Genomic DNA, 20,303 nt, shown 5'->3' with positions numbered 1-20,303 from the left:
AACGTGAGATGTGGCAATGGTGGCCTTGACCAAGGATGTTTTGTGGATTGTGGGGAAGCCTGAGAAGGGGGCTTCATGAGTGAATGGGAAGAAGGGAATGGGGAATGTATCCTGGCCACAGTTTGAGGACTTTTGTGGAAAGGGGGAGTAGAAAGGTAACCTGATAGCCCAAAGGATGGAGGGAATGTGGGTCAAGAGTGGATTTTTAAAACTGGGTGATGTCTGCATGCTGACAGGAATGATTCAGAAGCTAGGAGAAAAACCCTTTTCATTTTAAGTTAGACTCTCTTAACTTCAGTTTTCTTCAAATAGGAGCACTTGGGAAGAGTACCTTCCTAACAAGTGGGAAGTTGTAACAGGAATTTTTTTTTTCTCCCACATCTCTGGGGAAGTGGAGGCTTAGAAGGAAAATAGGATGGTGCCACTATGGTTTGAAAGGAGTATTACACAAGGAAGGGATAGAGCTTTTGCCACTACACACACTGCTGGTCCCAGTCTCAGAGGAGATTTCTCTCAGTACACCCAGTACAGATGATTCTCCCCACCATGCCCCTGCCCCACCAAGCTGCTCAACATACCTCTTCTCCTGCCCCAGTGCTGGCCATTCCAGGAGGCCCTGACCCAAATGCCCCAAGTCTAAGTTCACCTGGTAGTGCTTTTTTGATCTTTTGGAGAAAATCAAAGCAGTGAAATTGAAGGAGGACATTTAGCTTCCACACTAAGGAACAGCTCTCTCAACACAGGCCAAGAACTCAACTGAGATCTGCAGCAGACCAAAATCTCCATCCCTCCTTTACCCTCCTCAGCTGCACTGGTAAGTTCCTTTGCTCCTAGCAGGCTCTGCCTCAGCAAAGTGGAGGCATGGATGAAGGCAACCTCCCAAGACAGCTTCCCCCTGTCACTCCCTACCCAGTTCCCCCAGTGGACCACAACACTACCCCCAAGCTTTTCCAGACTGATTTCCCTCATCAGCTCTTCCCCCATCCCCAGTCAAGACACCGACTCAAGTATCCTCTCTCCCTTTTTGTGATTTACGTTCTCATAGGACCGTAAATCCCAACTATGTCTTGTGAAGCAGTGGGAAATAATTAATATTATATCTAATGAAACTTCAACTGAGCTCACACTGTTTAGTGGTGTCCTTCTGTTTCCTTTCCATCAACTTTATTCCTTTGGGCAATGTCACACTTGTAGAAGTTTCTCTTTGTTATCTGCAGGGGCAACTCTCACTCACCAGAGCAAGTCCCTTCCTGGATAAGCCCAGGCAAAAGGGCTGGCTGAGCTGTCCCAGTCAGCAGGCTCTTTTGTCCAGGTTTGTCCTGATGTACTCCATCCACATCATCACCAGGACCAAGGTGACCCAGAGCCGGTGACAAATCAGCCAGGGCACCCTAAGCCCCAGGCTATACTTGACTGGAGGAACAAAGGAAGACAAAGTATTTGAGGGGAAGGAAGGTATGTACAAATAATACCCTCTGGTTCTATATATGCGCCATTGTGGTTCCAGAATTCTGTAGAGGAAGGGCCTTCAGGTGGCAACCTTATTGGGAATAAGAAGAAACTGTGTTTTCATAGTTCTTTTTTTTTTAATTTTTAAATGTTTATTTAAAAAAAATTTTTTTTTCAACGTTTATTTATTTTTGGGACAGAGAGAGACAGAGCATGAACGGGGAGGGGCAGAGAGAGAGGGAGACACAGAATCGGAAACAGGCTCCAGGCTCTGAGCCATCAGCCCAGAGCCCGACGCGGGGCTCGAACTCACGGACCGCGAGATCGTGACCTGGCTGAAGTCGGACGCTTAACTGACTGCGCCACCCAGGCGCCCCTTAAACGTTTATTTTTGAGGGGCACCTGGGTGGCTCAGTCGGTTGAGTGACCGACTTCAGCTCAGGTCACGATCTCACAGTCTGGAAGTTCGAGCCCCGCATCAGGCTCTGTGCTGACAGCTCAGAGCCGGGAGCCTGCTTCAGATTCTGTGTCTCCCTCTCTCTCTCTTCCTCCCCCGTTCATGCTCTGTCTCTGTCTCAGAAATAAACACTAAAAAAATAAAATTTAATTAAAAAAAATAATAAATGTTTATTTTTGAGAGACAGAGCAGGAGTAGGGGAGGGGCATAGAGAGAGGGAGACAGAAAATCTGAAGCAGGCCCCAGGATCTGAGCTGTCAGCACAGAGCCTGACGTGTGGCTCGAACCCACGAGCTACATGATCATGACCTGAGCTGAAGTCAGATGCTTAACCGACTGAGCCACCCAAAGAACCCAAAGAACCCCTATGGTTATTTATTTAATAGTGAGGTAACATCAGTTGCTCAGATCAAAAAATGAGTATGACAGAAATTTGGGGGGCACCACTGAGTACCTGGCCATATGTCACAAGGATTCTCTTTTGAGGGATGGCAGATGGGGCTTTGTACCATTCCAGATTAGCAGCATTTTGCTAGTGAGTAATTAAAACCCTGACTTTGGGATCTGTTGGGACCATAAGACTCCCTGGTTGAAGCTTTTCCTATGGTAGGTGGAGAGCTTTCTTTGGAGTTTGTACCAAATGAACAGAGATGTGAGTTGGCCAGAGGTGAGCTGAGGAGTTATATGAGGAAAAAAAGGGAGGCACAGGTGCCACCCCCTGCTCCATATAGCCTGTGCCTGATCTTATCTCCCAGCAGGACCAGGCAACCATGGAGGAAGAAAACTACACGAGTGCCTCTGAGTTCATCCTCCTAGGGCTCTCCAGCCAGCCCGAAAGGCAAGATCTGATCTTTGGGCTCTTCCTTGTCATGTACCTGGTCGGGGCAGCAGGGAACTTGCTCATCATCCTGGCCATTGGTTCAGACTCCCACCTCCACACACCCATGTACTTCTTCCTCAGCAACCTTTCCCTTGTGGATTTCTGCTTCATCTCCTCTACAGTCCCTAAGATGCTTATGAACATCCAGATGCAGACTCAGTCCATTTCTTATTGTGGCTGCCTAACCCAGATCTACTTCTGCATTTTGCTTGCCAACATGGACAACTTTCTCCTGATGGCAATGGCTTATGACCGTTATGTGGCCATCTGCCACCCCCTTCACTATTCCACCATGATGAGTCTGCAAATCTGTGCCCTGATGCTGGGGAGCTTCTGGCTCATTGCCAGCCTCCACTCCCTGCTACACACTGTCCTCATGGCTCGGCTGGAGTTCTGTGCCAGCAACGTCATCCCTTACTTCTTTTGTGACCTCATTCCCCTGCTCCAGCTATCCTGTTCCAATACACAGCTCAACCAGCTCATGATTCTGCTGGTGGGGGGTTTGATTGTCCTCATTCCTTTCCTCACCATTCTTGTGTCCTACACCCACATTGTGTCTGCTGTGCTTAAGGTCCCATCTACCCAGGGCAAACAAAAGGCCTTTTCTACCTGTGGTTCTCATCTTGCTGTAGTCACCCTCTTCTATGGGACTATCACGGGGGTCTACTTGAGTCCCTCATCATCCCATTCAACTGACAAGGATTCACTGGCTTCAGTGATGTATATGGTGGTCACACCCATGCTGAACCCCTTCATTTACTGCCTGAGAAACAAGGACATGAAGGGAGCCACAAGAAAACTGTTCAGTATAAAGGCTTTATCCTGTGGGCTGTGACAGCAAAGACCCCTCTTACGGCATTTGTGCTGGGAAGGGGATGAATTAGAGACAGGCTCCACATATAGAGGGCTAGAGAAACATAGACTTAATTGTCCTGGGTCACCATGGCCAGGAAGTCCTCTCATTTCTCCATAAGTAATTTGCAAGTTCCTTCTTGGGCTTTGCTCAAACTGCCCAAACATGGTGAGGGGCATAACCTCTCCCCTAAAGACAGAACCACATAAACAGATGCAAATTAGCTTTGTCTGCAGACCTTCCAGAGAAGTCCATGTGAAAAAAGAATCTGTGGCCTGTGCTGATAGCCTGTGCCAAAGGGATGCCCTCTCAGAGCTCCCATGCACCCTCTGTTCCTCAAATCCTTAACCTTCATGCATCCCAATTTCTAAACTCTTCTGCTGTATCCCCACTTCCTCAACCATCATCCCCACATTCTGGGTTGAATCTAGCTCTGGGGACAGACTTGATTGCCCTCAAAGCCATCCCACTCTTGGCCTTGGATGCTGCTGGGTAGGGTTCCATAGCTCTGTATACTCGCATTAGGGATGCTTACAGTGATATCACAGCTGAACACCTAGACAGGCTGCAAGGGGTATGGTAGAACTTGATAGAGCATTACACAGAAAGTCCTAACCACTGACTTCTGGTCCTGGCCCCATAGTTACTGGCCATTTGACTCCAGTCCATCTGAAATTCACCATTCTACCAAACACACTGTGCTTTTTTAGTCTCTACTTTTGCTGTTCCAGTAGAGTCAACTTGCCCATTTCTATCAAATTTCCAGGTGTCCTTCAGGCTCAGATAAAATACCATACCCTTCATGAAGCCACCTCAAGTCTCCCCAGCTGAGAGAATTTTCTGTCTCCTGGAACACCATATAATTGTAATGCTGTTCAACCCTTTCATATCTGGCTTTGCATGATTCGTGTTCACCACAACTCCACTCCAAACAGGATGGTTGGGTCATTTTTAAATTTTATAAAAGCTCCTATTTATCTTAAGAAACTCATCCTCAGAAGACTTTATCAAGTGCCTGGTTTAAAATAATGACTCGGGGCACCTGGGTGGCTTAGTTGGTTAAGTGTCCGACTTCGGCTGAGGTCATGATCTTGCAGTCTATGAGTTCAAGCCCCGAGTCGGGCTCTGTGCAGACAGCTCAGAGCCTGGAGCCTGCTTCAGATTCTGTGTCCCTCTCTCGCTCTGCCACTCACCTGCTCCTGCTCTGTCTCTCTCTCTCTCTTAAAAATAAATAAGACATTTAAAAAAGTTTTTTAAATAATGACTCAATAAAAGTATGCTGCTAATAGATGCTAATGATGACCATGACAATGGTGGCAAACACTGGGAAAAAAAACATTTACATCCTTTCTCCCCATGATTTAGTCTTAACCAATATGTTTTATATCTTCCTCTCCCCTTTCAAGGTAAAAGAGCTACCAATCTGGGAGGTCAGAGCCTAAGGAGTTCACTGGTGCATATTTTATAAAGGGCAATATACCCTAGAGGGTTAGCATCCAGGAATGAAGTCCCCTCCTTCTAGCCTGGCCCCTGGTTAGTCCTCTTCTATTTGTGGTCTTCCTGGAATCCCCACTTGAAGCCCAGTCACCCCTCTCTCTCTCTCTCTCCACACCATGCCCGAGCACACGATCCTCAATTCAGATTTGGGGCTAAGAGTAGGAAGCAGGTAGGCCCATACTATTTTCCAGCTCACTTTTGATCACTGAGTCCACGATGGAGGTTACTGAGTATAACTCAGACACCCACAAAGTGGTACTCTGGCTCAAAGTTTGCTATTGTCCTTTGAGCATAGTGTTTCCTTGGGAAACTTCAAGAGTTGTAATGATTTGGCAGGAAAGGATTTAGGCTTTCTTGGGTCTCTGACCATAAAACCACAATAACAGCAAGAAAATCTCACCTCAAACCTATAAAAATGATGTGAAGAAAAGCCGATGTCAACATGGAGGGGAGGTCTTCCTTTAATATGGTTTTGCTACAATGGTGAATAATACAATGGTTTGGACCCAAGGTTAAAAAAAAAAGTGAACAAGAAAAAAAAAAGAGGGGCAGTGCTGAATAAATATGAAAGACCTTCAACTGACCTTTCTCACTGCTGTGAGAAGGCTCTCTGGCTCAGAGGCCTCTCTTCCAAGGAAGGGCACAGGATGAGATAATCCTCCTCTCATAGCAAACACCTTTGCAGACTGGCTCTATTCCTGGCCCAGAGACTGCTTGCTGAGGGGCAAGTGGAAAAGGATGTTCTCTTCCTCATCCTACACAGAGGTCAACTATAAAAAGTTCAGAAGCCCAGCCACCTTTACAGTCTTGGCAGCATAAACCTAATTCTGTGAACTTATCAGACTGTTAATTTCTATTTAAAAAATAAAGTGTTAAATTCTTATGCCATACACAAAAATAAACTCAAGGTGAATGAAAGACCTAAATGTTAGACAGGAAACCATCAAAACCCTAGAGGAGAAAACAGGCAACAACCTCTTTGACCTCAGCCGCAGCAATTTCTTGCTCAACATGTCTCTAAAGGCAAGAGAATTAAAAGCAAAAATGAACTATTGGTACATCATCAAGATAAAAAGCTTCTGCACTGCAACAGAAACAATCAACAAAACTAAAAGGCAACTGACTGAATGGGAGAAGATATTTGCAAATGACATATCCAGGGTTAGTATCCAAAATCTATAAAGAACTTACCAAACTCAGCACCCAGAAAACAAATAATACAGTGAAGAAATAGGTAGAAGACATGAACAGACACTTTTCCAAAGAAGACATCCAGATGGCCAACTGACACATGAAAAAATGCTCAACATCACTCGTCATCAGGGAAATACAAATTAAAACCACACTGAGATACCACCTCACACCGTCAGAGTGGCTAAAATTAACAACTCAGGAAACAACAGATGCTGGCGCAGATGTGGAGAAACAGGAACCCTCTTGTGCTGTTGGTGGGAATGCAAACTGGTGCAGTTGCTGGAAAACAGTGTGGAGGTTCCCCAAAAACTAAAAATAGAACTACCCCAAGACCTAGCAATAGCACTACCAGGAATTTATCCAAAGGAGACAAAAGTGCTGATTCATAGGGGCACACGTACCCCAATATTTATAGCAGCACTATCAACAATAGCCAAATTATGGAAGGAGCCCAAATGTCCATCAACTGATGAATGGATAAAGATATGGTTTATATATACAATGGAATACTACTTGGCAATGAGAAAGAATTAAATCTTGCCATTTGCAACAACATGGATGGAACTGGAGAGTATTATGCTAAGTGAAACAAGTCAGTCAGAGAAAGACAGATATCCTATGTTTTCACTCACATGCGAATTTGAGAAACTTAACAGAAGACCATGGGGGAAGGGAAGGGGAAAAAATAGTTTCAAACAGAGAGGGAGGCAAACCATAAGAGACTCAAATACAGAGAACAAACTGAGGGTTGATGGGGGCTGGGGGAAAGGAGAAAATGGGTGATAGGCATTGAGGAGGGCACTTGTTGGGATAAGCACTGCGTGTTGTATGTAAGCAATGAATCATGGGAATCTACTCCCGAAGCCAAGAGCACAGTGTAAACACTGTGTTAGCTAACTTGACAATAAATTATATTTTAAAATTAATAATAAATAAGGTATTCAAGAAGAAAGGAAAAAATAGTTCTAGGATCCACATTTTTTTAAATAGCATTATTAAGTACCACCAGTAGTAAAGTGGAAGCATCTTCAAGAATAATGAGACCCTTTTCCCTCTTAGCACAAGGCGCTCACTCCCCACGCTTGTCTTTTCCTCCACTGCAGCCCTGTTCTGGGATCAGCTCACGCCATGGGTTTTGGAGACCTGAAAACCCCCACTGGCCTCCAGGTGCTCAACGACTACCTTGCAGACAAGAGCTACATCGAGGGGTATGTGCCATCACAAGCAGACGTGGCAGTATTTGAAGTAGTCTCCGGCCCTCCACCTGCCAACTTGTATCATGTCCTATGTTGGTATAATCACATCAAGTCTTACGAAAAGGAAAAGACCAGCCTTCCAGGAGTGAAGAAAACTTTGGGCAAGTATGGCCCTGCTAATGTGGAATGCATCACAGGAAGTGGAGCTACAGATAGTAAAGATGATGATGACATTGATCTCTTTGGTTCTGAGGAGGAGGAAGAAAGTGAAGAAGCAAAGCAGCTAAGAGAGGAACGCCTTACACAATATGAGTCAAAGAAAGCCAAAAAACCTGCACTTGTTGCCAAGTCTTCCATCTTACTAGACATGAAACCTTGGGACGATGAGACAGATATGCAACTGAGTGCTTCTGAAGCATTCAAGCAGACGGCTTGGTTTGGGGCTCTTCTAAACTAGTTCCAGTGGAGTATGGAATCAAAAAACTTCAAATACAGTGTGTAGTGGAAGATGATAAAGTTGGAACAGATATGCTGGAGGAGTGGATCACTGCTTTAGAGGACTATGTGCAGTCCATGGACATGGCTGCTTTTAATAAGATCTGAAGTTCATTGTAGGTAATTGCCCTTAAATAAAAGTTTGAAGACAAAAAAAAAAAAAAAAGAATGAGAATAGGGGTGCCTAGAAGGCTCAGTTGGCTAAGCATCCAACTTTGATTTCAGCTCAGGTCCTGATCTTACAGTTTGTGAGTTCAAGCCCCAGGTGGGGCTCTATGTTGACAGTGCAGAACCTGCTTGGGATTCCTTCTCTCCTTCTCTCCCTGCCCCTCCCCAACTTGTGTTCTCTCTCTCTCTCTTTCTCTCTCTCTCTGAAAATAAACTTAAAAAAAAGAATAATGAGAATAATAAATATCTCCTTTATAGCATTTTCCAAGTCCTATATAACCCTTTCACCCCGATACCTTCCTGTTCACAGTGGATGCCTTTTCCACACCAGAGGGCCATAGCTACATCCACTTAACAAATACAATTTGAGCTCCAATGACAATTCTGCACCAGGTAATATTATAGGTACTGATATATCAGCAAACAAAAGAAAGTTTCTACCTTCATGCAGCTAATGTTCCAGAGCATGGGAGGAGAACAGGAAAAAACAACAACAACAACAAATATGCACATGTCCAAAAGCTGTAAGTGCTAAGTGCTATAAAGAAAAAGAAAAACATATTCAGGTCAGGAACTAGCAACTGATAAGGAGTATAATTGTGGTAGGGTCTGTGCTTCAAGTGTCCATTGCTGAGAAAAAAAACACCCAAATTTAGTGGCTTAAAATAACAGCAATCACTGGGGTGCCTGGCTGGCTCAGTTGGTGGAGCATGTGACCCTTAATCTCAGGGTGGTGAGTTCAAGCTCCACATTGGGCATGGACCCTACTTAAAAGAAATAATAAAACAATAAAAAATAAATAATGCCTATCTCACCAGGGCTACTATAGAGGTTAAACAAGTTCTTGTATATAAAATAACCTGTGATAACTAATAGATAGTCAATAAATGTTAGTTAAAGCAATCTTTAAAAAGTAACAGCAATCATTTATTTTCTCTCTCATATTTCTGGGGGTGACTGGGTTGATCTCAGCAATGCTCCCTCAGGGTCCATCATGCAGTTGTATACAAACAAGCTTGGGCTGGAGTTCTCCTGAAGGATTCCCCACTCATGTATCTAACGGTTGATGCTGGTTGTCAGTGAGGACCACAGTTAGGGCTGTTGTTGCTGGAGTGTGGCATGTCTGTGTGACATGGGCTTCTTCACAGCATGACGGTTCTGTTCCAAGGCCAGCATCCCAACTACTGTTTTTCATGACCTACCCTGAGGAGTAACATAGCCTCACTGCCTCCGTATTTTGTTAAGAGTCACTAAGGTCAGTCAATATTCAAGAGGAAAGGAATTAGACTCTATCTCTTAATGGGAAGAATTGACAAAGAATTTGCAGACACATTTTTAAAATATCACAGGTAGTTAGGAAAGGTCTTTCAAAACAGAAACTCACATGAAGAAGAGATATAAAGTTGCAAAAGGTCTTGATAAAATGGGTTCCAGACAGAGAACAAAAGCATAGGCCCTAAGAGGGAGCATTCCTGGCATGTTGGTCAATGTGCTCCAGGAAGAACTGTTAGTTAAGTAAGGTCTTTGGCTTTTATTCTGAGAAGGGAAGCCTTTGGAAAGTTCTGAACAGAGAAGTGAGATAATCTTATTTATATTTTCTAAAGATTGTCTGGTTTTTATATGGTGAAGAGACTATCAAGAAGAAAGAATAGAAGCATGCAAATTAATCAGAAGGCTGTTAAAGTAGTCCAAGAGAGATGGTGGCTCGGACCTGAACATGCTGGAGGTAATATTAAGTTGCCAGACTGTGTGTGGGTTGAAAGGAGAACCAGCAGAATTTGCTGATGGTGTGGATTCAGGGTATGAGAGAGTGTTGTAGGCTTTTTGGCCTGAGCAACTGAGGGAATGCAAGGTCTATCCACTAAGATGAGAAAAAAAAAAAGAGAGAGAGAGAGAGAGAGAGGTTTGGATGGTGGAGAGAAAACCAAGCGGTTGGTTTTGTGATAAGTTTGAGATGCCTATTTGATCTTCAAAGTGGGTAGCAGTATCTATGAGTTAGAACTCAAGGGAGAATTCAAAACACCCTGGAATCTCGCTTCCCCCGACCCCACCATGCCACTGAAACTGCTCTTACCAATACCACCAATGATTCTTTAAGTTGATAAAGCCAATGCACATTTTTTTTTTAGTGGTAAAATACATATAACGTAAATTTATCATCTTAAAGTGCTCAGTTCAGTGGCATACAGTACATTCACACTGTTGTGCAGCCACACCATCATCCCTCCATAGAACTCCTCACTTTGCAAAACTGAAACTCTCCACCCATTAAATACCAACTCCCCATTCCTTCTGCTCCCAGACCCTGGCAACCACTCCTCTACTTTCTGTCTTTCTGAATTTGACTACTCTAGGTACTTCATATAAATGGAATCATACAGCACTTGTCCTTTTATTTCACTTAGCACAATGCCTTCAAGGTTCATCCATGCTGTAGCATGTCAGAATGTCCTCCCTTTTTTAATGCTGAATAATCCATTTTATGGAAAGACCACATTTTGCTTATCCATTCATCCATTGATGGACACTTGGGTTGCCTCCACCTTTTGACTATGGTGAATAACACTGCTATGAACATGGCAGTCCCTGTTTTTAATTCTTTGGAGTCTACACCCAGTAGTGGAATTGCTACATCATATGGTAACTCGAGTTTTAATTTTTTGAGGAGACGCCATACTGTCTTACAAAGCACTTTTGCTTTTCATATTCCCACCAACAGTGTACAAGTGTTCTATTTTTTCCACACTCAAACTAAGAGATAAAAACAAACAAACAAACAAACCTTGAAATCTCTATTAAACGTCTTCGGTGAAAAGTTGCATGTCTTTCTATCTGTCTGTAGCCTGAGGCTATTCTAAAAAAACTTTTTTAATGTTTATTTATGTTTTAGAGACAGAGAGAGACAGAGCACAAGCTGAGCCAGGGAGGGGCAGAGAGAGAGGGAGTCATAGAATCAGAAGCAGGCTCCAGGCTCTGAGCTGTCAGCACAGAGCCTGACACAGGGCTCATATCCACAAATGGTGAGATCATGATCTGAGCCAAAGTCAGACACTTAACCAAATGAGCCACCCAGGTGCCCCTAGCTTGAGGTTAGTCTACTACTTTTTTTTCGTTTTTGCTACTACACTTACTAAATTAGGAAAGGAAAATGAAATGCAGTAATATAATACATATTGAATAATGATCCAATATTGAGATGTCAGTGTGTTCTGTATGAATGGAGCTATTCTGACCATGATATGGTCTATAGAAATTACAGTATAGGAATGGATCTCCCCTTAGATGACACCTAGAGTCAGCTCCACGTAAACAAAGTAGGTTTGGAACAGTTTGGATGGAAGGGTGGTAAGGAAATAGATATTAAAACTGAAAAGAGTGCTCACTTTGACAGCACTTATAGTAAAATTGGGACCATACAGAGAAGATTAGCATGGCCTCTGCACAAGGATAACATGCAAATTTGTGAAACATTTTGTATTTTTGTATGGAATAGTTGAATCACTAAATTGTACACCTGAAACTACACTGGAAAGTAAAATAAAAAATAAAATAAAATAAAATAAAATAAAATAAAATAAAGTAAAATAAAGTAAAATAAAATAAAATAATAAAATAAAATAAAATAATAAAATAAAATAAAATAAAATAAAATAAAATAAAATAAATAAAATAACAAAATACTGAGAAAAGATCCAGTGGAATGAGAAAGATAAGGAGAATTATTTTTGCTACCTCTACATAATAAAGGACATGTGTCCTTTGTGAAGGCTTCTTCCAACAAAGTGACAGCCAGATCTACAAATGGCCCTGCACTTAGTCTTCCCCTCCCTTATCTTCCTCCCCCTTATCTTCTTTTTCCTTCAACAAATCAAGACATCACTTTAGTCAGGCACAAAAGGATTACATCTTAAGATATTTTACTAAGAAGTCAAGGTAAAATAAGAGGAAACAACACGTCATTCAAAAAAAAAAACAAAAGGGAAGGCTTTTTTTTTTTTTTTTTTCTTGATCTAGAATCCAGTCTACTATTGAACTCGCCTTCTGGATGAGGACTGATTCTCAGTCACAGAAGCTGTGCTCTTTCTCAAACTCTCCTGTATCATTTCAGTGGTCTCGCCATCAATGCCCTCAATGCACTCTGAATCCTCCTCTATAGTTATACAGAACAAAGAGTTTACTTAAAAGAATACTGTTAAAGATCTTTTACCAACACAGATCTCAGAACAACTTACAGATTTGGTTCTGTTAGTTCACAAAGTACCTTACTAGTGGGAGATCAGGATGTAACTGTCCTGTATTGTTGAAGAAATTTGTGTGTTATGGCTACAACCTGAGAGGAGTACAGTAACATTGTGCTATGGAAGGTCATGCGTTGCTGTTCCTTCCTAGAGCCATCTCATACTTGCTCTGGGCTGGTGGGAGTAAATTTCAGGATCTGTTCCAATGTTTGAATGAGCGCTCTGGTGAAGCCACAGTGTTCTACTCAATGGAGCTACCATTCTTAAAGTTTATGTGCATTATTATCATCTGAGGAGTTGGGTAAAATGAAGATTCTTAGGTCCCTTTGGACCACTACTCCATCCACAAATACAGTTTTTAAAAGTTTCCCAAGGGGCACCTGGGTGGTTCAGTCAGTTAAATGTCCGACTTCGGCTCAGGTCATGATCTCTCAGTCTGTGAGTTCGAGCCCCGTGTCAGGCTCTGTGCTGACAGCTCAGGGCCTGGAGCCTGCTTCTGATTCTATGTCTCCCTCTCACTCTGCCCCTTCCCCACTCATGCTCTGTATCTCTCTCTCTCTCAAAAATGAATAAATGTTAAAAAAAAAAAAAAAAAAAAGTTCCCCAGGTGATTTTGATGTCAAGTGGTCTTCAGATAATAATTTGAGAATCTCTGTTGAAAAGCACTGTTAAAAGATAACCTGAAGCGTTTTTAAATCGTTAAGTTTGAGCAAAAATCAGGCAGTATCAAACCAGAAGTGGTTAGCAGCACTCTATCCACAGGAGGTAGTGGCATGACATGTAAAAAGATAGGAAGCAAAGCAAGGAAACCATTTGATTGGCTAGGGCTTACATTTGTCTTGTATGAGAAAGCCCAGTTGGCTGTTTGTGACTGTTTGTCCTTATGTTTTGATTTCTTAACCTTGAGGCATTTACAGACTTAGGTTTTGGGTTGCTTATGTAGGCTGCCAAGGCATTAGAACTACCTCAGTCAAATTAATGGCCTCCTTTTTTAATTAACTTAACAGCATAAAGAACAAAACCTCTAATCTGGACTATCCTAAGGACAGTTTTCACCTTGAGCACAAAGTATGACAAAGACTTGCTAACTCCACCACTAGCAAGGATGTGAATACACCCCAGCAAGCTGACATAGCTGGATTTACTGAGTGTTGACTACCACCCAGAGGCAGCAGTATCCTCTGCAGTAGCGTGGAAAGCAAGGGAAAGTTCTTAGACAGTGGAGCTGGATCACTAACTTCTAGATCTAATACACTGGATCTTTTGAGTCAGATGCCATTATTCTATGAGAAAATGATCTTCTAAAGTCCAACCCCACACCATCCAGTTACATGTCCCACTACTCCCCTTCCCTGAGTTTCCTGAAGTGTAAAGTACTTCAAGGTAGAGGTATGATCAGAGCCAGGTAGGATTTACCAGAGAGGCATCAGGGTCACATTTGGAGTAGGGGGTGACAGAGCAGTCAGGGACCAGTGAGGACACTGGAATGTTATGGGTCTCTAGGCATAACAGCTCTTGCTGATCTAACGTGCGTAAAGATACTAGATGTGGGCTGGAGCTGAGGTCCTGCAAAGTTTGCTAGGGCTTGGCATTGGGGGAGCTTCCAGATGTATACCCAGGGTCACTGGATGGTAGGTAAACTCTATCACATACTAGGGGTGTGTGATAGGCACCCAGAAAGCCTAATTTCTGGCATACCCACTGACTCTAAAAAAAAACAAAACAAAACACACCAAAAAACTAGGCTTTCAACCCTGACCTGCCTTCTAAAGACCAGTCCCCAACATCTAACAACCCTTCTGTTATTTCATATTCAACAATTCTACAATGAGGCTTACTCTTCCCTTTTAACTCATTGCTGTTCAAACCAGTTAACCCTCCAGATTTCATTTATTTGACCATCAGTTTTGTACTGTCATAGAGGTCTGTCATAAGCACCAAGTAAATTACAAATTATGAAATAATTCCAAAACACTGTGAGATTGAATGTCCACAGGGATACCTGTATGTATGTATCAACCAGAGCATGCATTAATGACCAAAGATGCTCCCTGAAGCAATGGGCTAAAGCCAGCAGGTTTGGGGAAGATGATCCCTAATTTGTGGCAGGAGGTATAATGTGGCTGAAAGCACCTGTAGAGGTCACAAGGCCTGAAGCAAATGACCGGTCTAAAGGCTGAATGGAAAGTATTTTGTGAGTACACCTACACAAAAACAAGAATATGGATGAAGACACCGAAAAGAAAGCTGCCACACCAGCTTCATTCACTGCATGAAGGAGGCTTGGCCCACCATGCACAGTGAAAAAATGTGGGAATGAATCTGCAGCTCTTGAGCAAGATGAGGTATGATTAAATTGGTGTATCTTGTGAGCTATATGCTGTGCCACCCTCTTGCTCCCACTTTAGGGCCATTATCATCGGACAAGTACGTGGGACCCTTTTCCTCCCATGGTCAGAAGTAGTAAATGATGTTAGTTCTTCTTTTTTTTAACACTTGAAATTTTTATAATAAAATAATTTCAAGAATTTTCAATAATTACATAAAAGTTACAATGACAATAGTACAACGTATCCATATATCCCTTTACCTGGATTAACTTATCCTTAACATTTTTACCTTGTTTCTTTTCTTCCCTCTTCTTCCTCCTTCCTCCCCCTCACATATACACAATGGTCCTTTATCCTTAAATTTTTCAGTGTGTATTTCCTAAGAACAGGGATATTCTCTTACATAACCACAACACAATTATCAACATTAGTACATTTAACATTGATATGATTCTACCTAAGCCAGATTCATATTCCAATTGTGAAAACTGACCCAATGTTTTTTACTTTTTTAAAGTGTATTTATTTATTTTGAGAGAGACAGAGACAGTGGGAGCGGAGGAGGGGCAGAGAGAGAGGGAAAGAGAGGCTCCATGCTGCCAGCGCAGAGCCCAATGTGGGGCTTGAACTCACAAACTATGAGATCATAACCTGAGCCGACACCAAGAATCAGATGCTTAACTGACTGAGCGACCTAGGTGCCCCATGATAATGTTTTTAAAATTTGCACAATACTACATTGTGTGGATGTGTCATAATTTTTTCAATCACCTATCTTGGATATTTATGCAGCTTCCAGTATTTTTTGCAGTAAGAATGCTGTAATGAATAATGTTGTGCATGTGTATTTTCATATTGTTAGAGGGATAGCTTTACAGTAAATTCATCCATAATTTTGTTAGCTATTACTAAATTCTCCTCCACATGAGGCTGCACTATTTTGCATTCTGCTAGCAATGGGTAAGAATTCCTGTTTGTTTCCCCATAAACTCATCAATAGTGTGTATTGTCAAGCTTTGGAATTTTGGCCAATGTGATGGAAAAGAAATCTCTCAGTCAGTGCAGTTTTAATTGGAGTTTATTTTGAGCGAAGGTGAACATCTTTTTATATCATTAATAGCCATTTTGGTATCTTTTTTTGTGATCTCTAGTTTATCAATTTTTCAGTGGGGTTGTTTTGTTTGGGGGGTTAACTCATTTTTTTTTACAAAGTTCTTCATATATTAGAAATACTGGAACTTTGCGTTATGTTGCAAGTATTTTCTCCCAACTTGTCATTTGTCTTTGCTTATGGTTTTTGCCATTCAGAAGTTCTCAAAATTTTTATGTAGGAATGCACCAATCTTTTCTTTTAGTGCATCTGGATTTTAAGCCATAGTTTTAAAGCCTTTTCCCTGAACCCATGTTTTAGAGGAATTCATCCGCAGTGTCTTCTGGTACTTGGGTAGTTTCATTTTTTAGTTACATCCCTGATACATCTGGAGTTCACTCTTGGATATGATGTGAGAAGTGGGTCTATTTTTATCTTTCTCCAAATAGCTATCCAATTATACCAATGTGACTTTAAAAAAAAATAACCTCTTCAGTACAGAGCCAGGGCTATTTCTCAACCTTTCCTGCTATTCCATTGGTCTATTTACGAATGAGTTCCACACTGTTTTAACTGCTGGGATTTTTTCCATCTCTTACTTTCCAGTCCTTCCATTAGCACCTCAGTTCAGGCAGCAGGAACCCTTAAAGACTGGAGAAACCTAGTAAGAAGACTGGCTCTTGATGAGAAACCACTTATTGTTCATTGTACTTTTCCTGTTCATACAACAGGCTGAGCTTTTGCAGGAGTCAATGAAATCTCTAGGTGATGTAAATCAGATTTTCCTCAACTGTTTCACAGACACAGAGATAACATAATACTCAAATAGCTACCAGAGGTGGGAGTCACAAGGTATAGACTCGTGCCACCTCTTTGTTTCCAATCTATCTAAAGGTTAATCTACTACCTTTTCCAGAGATTATGGTTTTTACTAAGGAAGGGAAACATATGAGGTGAGCTCTTGGGAGTACGGCCATTTCCTGGTCTCTGGCCACTCAGATGACAGAGCTATGGCTACAGCATGTGGCAGCAATGGCAGCCATTCTACTGGAGCCCATTCACCCTTCCAGGAAACTGGAATTGCTCCTCCCAAGTCCCTCTGTTTATCAAGGGACAACACCTGCCTTACCCAACCCTCTCCATCCTCACTCTTAGCAGTTCAGATTCCCAGCAACAAACACAAGGGAGAACGTTGCCCGCCCTCCCTGTCGTGAACAAATTTTTACTGAAATGTTTTATTGAAATGTGTCAATACTGGGGATAGGTTGGACATGATAAATCTTTAGAAATGTGTCCTTCAGAAACTGAGATAAAAGGGAAAAAATAAGATAGGAATACAAAATTGTAGGAAGCCCCAGTGAATTTCTTTGGCTTATGGCATTTCTAAGTGAATTAGATGTGACTGCAGTTGGTAGCACAACAGCTAGAGATGTCAGCCATATCAGAGGGGCCACTAGGGGCAGTGTGATGTCATGTTTCTTCCTCAGGCACTCTTATGACCATTCTAGCCACTAAAAAAGGCAGAAATCCAGACCTTTCATTGAAATATTTACTGTCTACTGTGTGCCTTGAGGACCTTATTATGAAGGAAAAAAGGCTGGCATTGGCTGCATTGAGTTTAAGTGGCCCTCACTACACACATGCATTTACTGGGAAAGGCGAATCTAGGCCCCAAGCAAAAGTTCTCTGTGATATAGAGGCTCTGTGGCAGGTGCTTGCCTGAAAAGAACCCAAAGCAATAAGCCAGGTTGCCTGCATAGAAACCACCTAGGTTTTAGAGTTTCCAGGCCTCTATCCTGAGATTCTATCTCAATAGCTCTTGGCCCTACATGGCAATACTACATTTAATCCCAGTGATCTCTAGTAAAACTTTGTTCTCTAGACAGTGAGGCTGGGGTATTAAGCTTAGCAGGAAATAGCTCTAGTCCTTGAAATGCCAGTCCTTTCTTTCACTAACTAAACCAACTACTTAACAAGATAGAGAACAAACTGAGGGTTAATGGGGGGGGGGGGGGGCGCGCGGGGGGGGGGGATGGGCTAGATGAATGATGGGTACTTAAGAAGAGCAGTTGTAATGAGCACTGCATGCTCTAAGTGATGAATCAATAAATTCTACTCCTGAAATCAATATTGCATTCTATGTTGGCTAAAATTTAAATTAGAAAAAAACAAAACATCTAATTCGCAACAGCAATTATCCTGAATGTTACAAGCAGTGATTCTCAGCAAGGGTCAATTTTGCCACCCAGGGGACATTTGGAAATGTCTGGAAACCTCCTTAGTTGTTATGATTGGGGAGTGTTACTAGCATGTAGTAGGTTGATGCACAAAACAGCCAGGACAGCCTCCAAAACAAAGAACTACCTGGCACAAAATATTAGTAGTGCAGAGGCTGAGAAACTGGCTAAATTGTAAAAGAACAAGTAGCAGGGCTCTTGGATGGCTCAGTCAGTTAAGCATCCAACTCTTGATTTTAGTTCAGGTCATGATCTTGAATTTCATATCAGCCCTGTAATGCCAGTGTGGAGCCTGGTTGGGATTCTCTCAGTCCCCCTCTCTGCCACTCCCCCACTCACATGCTCGTTCATGTACACTCTCTCTCTCAAAATAAATAAACTTAAAAAAAAATTAAAAATAGAATACAAATAAAAAAATAAAAGGGCAAGTAGACTCTAGAGAAACATGTTCCTGATAGTTACTTTCCTCACCTCAGAAGTAGATAAAGCCAGCCTGTGTTGCATGATGAACTTGAAACCAACTTACTTTTTAAGAAACAAGGGCTCTTCAAATTGCCCCTAGGCTGGAATAAAAGAGGACCTGGAAGTACTGAAATATAATCAGGCTGCTGATAACATTCATGGCATACATTTTGAAAAGCAAATGTTTAATGCAATAGCTCCCCAGGACAGACCTTGGGCAGAAAGTCACCACCCAAGGTATAAAAAGGGGTTTCTCTTACAAAGGTCATACCCCTTGGAGTGGCACTCTTCATTATCACAGCAGCATGGGACACACTACCTGCCAGCCCTGAAAGTGCCCAACATTATAGTTGGGTGAAGAAACCACAGACACCCAATCACACACAATGACGGCTGTATATAAGGTGACCAAATATCCCCATCTGTCCTGGAGTCCCACTTTACCATATTGTCCTGGCATAATTAATAGCACTTCTCTTCACTCTCAAAGGGAGCAGGAAATGTACAAGAGGAGTTTGCAACATCCTATCCTATCAGAAAATAAAGAAGCTATCAAAGATGACTAGAGTTATGTCAAAAGGAATCAGGAAGCAAGTTGAAAAGGCTCCCAATGACCAAAAGTGAAATGATCTGAGCATCAAGAAGTACAGTGGACTGGCTGTAAATCCAAAATCCATGAATGTATTCTGATTGAAAAAATACCTGATCACAATTACAGAAAACAAAGCAACCAGATCATTATTGTGAAAACAGGCAAAAAGACGAATCAAGCATTTCCTTTCCTGTGAACTCTATCTAAGAAACCTAATGGTTAATGAGGGAAAATTTCTGACAGAAGCATTCCAGCTAATAAATGAATCATTTATAGAATTTATGAAATAAATATATCTAGGATCCTAACATCAGAGAGAAACAACCAGACATGCCATCATCTATAATGTGTTCTTGCCAAAATACAAGAAATGAATTTGGTTATTCCTTTAAGTTTTTGGTTAATATAGAGGGCAAAAAAACATATTAAATAACGTGATGGGTATGCAAACAGCAAAATTCAAAGACAAGAAATTCTACAGGATAAATAAATAATGCAGTTGCTTCCATGAATGAATTTCAAGAGAAAAAATAGGAATTATACATTGTAAGACTTAGAAGACAAAGCAACCAATTACAATTTATCCATCTTATTTAGATCCTAATTCAAATAAACTTTTTAAAATTATGTGCTTTTTAAGAAAACATTAATTGCAAATTATGAAATTATTTTTAATTGGTATGATAATAGTATTGTGGGTTTTCTTTTGCAAAGAGTTTATTTTGAGAGAGCAAGTGCGAGCAGGGAAAGAGCAGAGACAGGAGAAAGAGGAAAAGAGAGAGTCCCAAGCAGGCCCTACGCTGTCAACACAGAGCTCAACGCGGGGCTTGATCTCACAAATTGTGAGGTCATGACCTGAGCCAAAATCAAGAGTTGGACACTTAACTGACTGAGCCACCCAGGCATCCCTCAAGGAGTTCTTATCTTTCAGAGGTACACACTGAAATATTTATAGACAGTATTTGGGAGCTGTTTTGAAATACTTCAGTAGGGTAGGAAGACAGGTAAAAAGGGTATAGACATAAAACAAGATGGGCTAGGAGTTTACAATGGGTAAAGCCAAATAATGAATACATGGGGATTCATTATATATGTCTGAAATTTTCTATTATAAAAAAATCTCTAAATAGAAAAATACAGAAAAATATTTAACATTTGAATACAT

The 20,303-nt window shown here is 41.7% G+C and overlaps 1 protein-coding gene, 1 non-coding gene and 1 pseudogene across 2 annotated transcripts; all 3 read left to right on the top strand.

Annotated features, from left to right (window-relative positions):
- The first annotated feature begins 2,231 nt into the window (after positions 1 to 2,231).
- Positions 2,232 to 4,704, top strand: LOC122471982 (olfactory receptor 1F12-like). The gene has a single exon (XM_043561259.1). It carries the CDS (start codon positions 2,677 to 2,679, stop codon positions 3,619 to 3,621), a length of 945 nt encoding a protein of 314 aa, XP_043417194.1. The 5' UTR covers positions 2,232 to 2,676; the 3' UTR covers positions 3,622 to 4,704.
- Positions 4,705 to 7,433: 2,729 nt separating this feature from the next.
- Positions 7,434 to 8,195, top strand: LOC122471986 (annotated as a pseudogene).
- A 3,369-nt stretch (positions 8,196 to 11,564) lies between these two features.
- LOC122472097 lies at positions 11,565 to 11,671 on the top strand. Its single transcript, XR_006294348.1, has one exon. It is a non-coding gene; the product is annotated as a U6 spliceosomal RNA (small nuclear RNA).
- The last annotated feature ends 8,632 nt before the right edge of the window (positions 11,672 to 20,303 follow it).

The sequence above is a fragment of the Prionailurus bengalensis genome, chromosome E3 (assembly GCF_016509475.1).
Source record: "Prionailurus bengalensis isolate Pbe53 chromosome E3, Fcat_Pben_1.1_paternal_pri, whole genome shotgun sequence".
NCBI lineage: Eukaryota > Metazoa > Chordata > Mammalia > Carnivora > Felidae > Prionailurus > Prionailurus bengalensis.
The sequence above is the reverse complement of the archived record's forward strand: the minus strand, read 5'-3'. Positions and strand labels throughout refer to the sequence as shown.